At 48.0% G+C, this 1183-nt stretch overlaps 1 protein-coding gene across 1 annotated transcript in view; it reads right to left on the reverse strand.

Moving 5' to 3' along the window:
• Positions 1–1183, reverse strand: part of si:dkey-154p10.3 (zinc finger protein 629) — a 5935-nt gene that overhangs the window by 2835 nt on the left and 1917 nt on the right. Inside the window, exons 2-3 of the mRNA XM_013999742.1 lie at positions 297–798; positions 150–210 (exon numbers count right to left, since the gene is read on the reverse strand). Of these exons, the coding sequence (XP_013855196.1) occupies positions 150–210; positions 297–798 (563 nt within the window). The remainder of the gene's footprint in view (positions 1–149; positions 211–296; positions 799–1183) is intronic.

Consider the following 1183-nt stretch of genomic DNA (forward strand, 5'->3'; position numbering starts at 1 on the left):
CACACACACACACACACACACACACACACACACACACACACACACACACACACACACACACACACTATCAATCTGATTATGTTCTCACACTAGCTCAGTGTTAGCAGATTTTATATTAAAGATTTTTCATAATAAAAGCCTTAACTGACCTTTCAGAAAGCTCCACCTTCTTTGATTCTTCATGTCCAATCAGTGAGCTCCTCCATCGATCTGAAGTCAACCAATCAGCAGACAGTTCTGTTAGCAGCAGACAGTTCAGCTTTGATGGCTGAGTCACTGAAAGCAATGAAACAAACCTGAAGACTTGCTGCAGGCGCTTCCTGATGATGACTTCCTGTTTGTCCTGTGATGGTTCTTCTCCAGCTGCTCCTCCCTCCTCCTGCTCCTCCTCTTCCTGCTGTGGTTCCTCCAGTGACGCTCCAGCTCCTCCCAGCTGTCGGACGTCCAGCTGCAGCGCACACAAATGAAACCACTGCCAGCCTGGTGAGACCGGATGTGGACGTCCAGAAGCTGCCTTGATGGGAGAATGAGAGGACAGAGGAAACACAGCAGCTGCTGGGGGTCAGGGGGCGGAGCCTCAGTCTTTCCACCTGACCCGGTACGCTGCAGGGAGGAGGGCTCAGTGGGTGAAGGAGGTTTAACTGCAGTAATCCTGCAGAGTCCCAGAGTCATGAGGTGAGCAGACTGCTCCATCTCCTCCTGGGAGGAGGGGGGGTTGAGAGGACAGGACAGATCCACTGCAGCCCCCTTCAGAGGAAGGATGGAGGGGTCTTCTTCCTCCTCAAAGAGCGTGTTGACCTGCAGACACACACATGTGGTGTGAGTTAAGTTCTGGTTCAGGTTAGAGGTCCCACCTCTGCAGGCTCACAGTCTGAACCTAATGTGAAAATATCACAACGGATCTGTTCATAAATGTAACAACATGGAAATACACCTGAACACACAACATGTTGTTGTAGAAAACATGACAAAAACACATTTACAACAAGACACAACTTTGTGTTGATCAAGAAAATACTGCTTGTTTGAAGTCAGCAGGTAAATTAACCGTGTTACAACACAACACACAACCACTTCCTGATACACCAGGCACAACTATTATTAACAGATGTGTGTGTTTGTGTACCTCTGTAATGTGTGTGTTGTGTACCTCTGTAATATGTGTGTTGTGTACCTCTGTAAT

Source organism: Austrofundulus limnaeus, unplaced genomic scaffold (genome assembly GCF_001266775.1).
Source record: "Austrofundulus limnaeus strain Quisiro unplaced genomic scaffold, Austrofundulus_limnaeus-1.0 Scaffold2444, whole genome shotgun sequence".
Taxonomy (NCBI): Eukaryota; Metazoa; Chordata; class Actinopteri; order Cyprinodontiformes; family Rivulidae; genus Austrofundulus; species Austrofundulus limnaeus.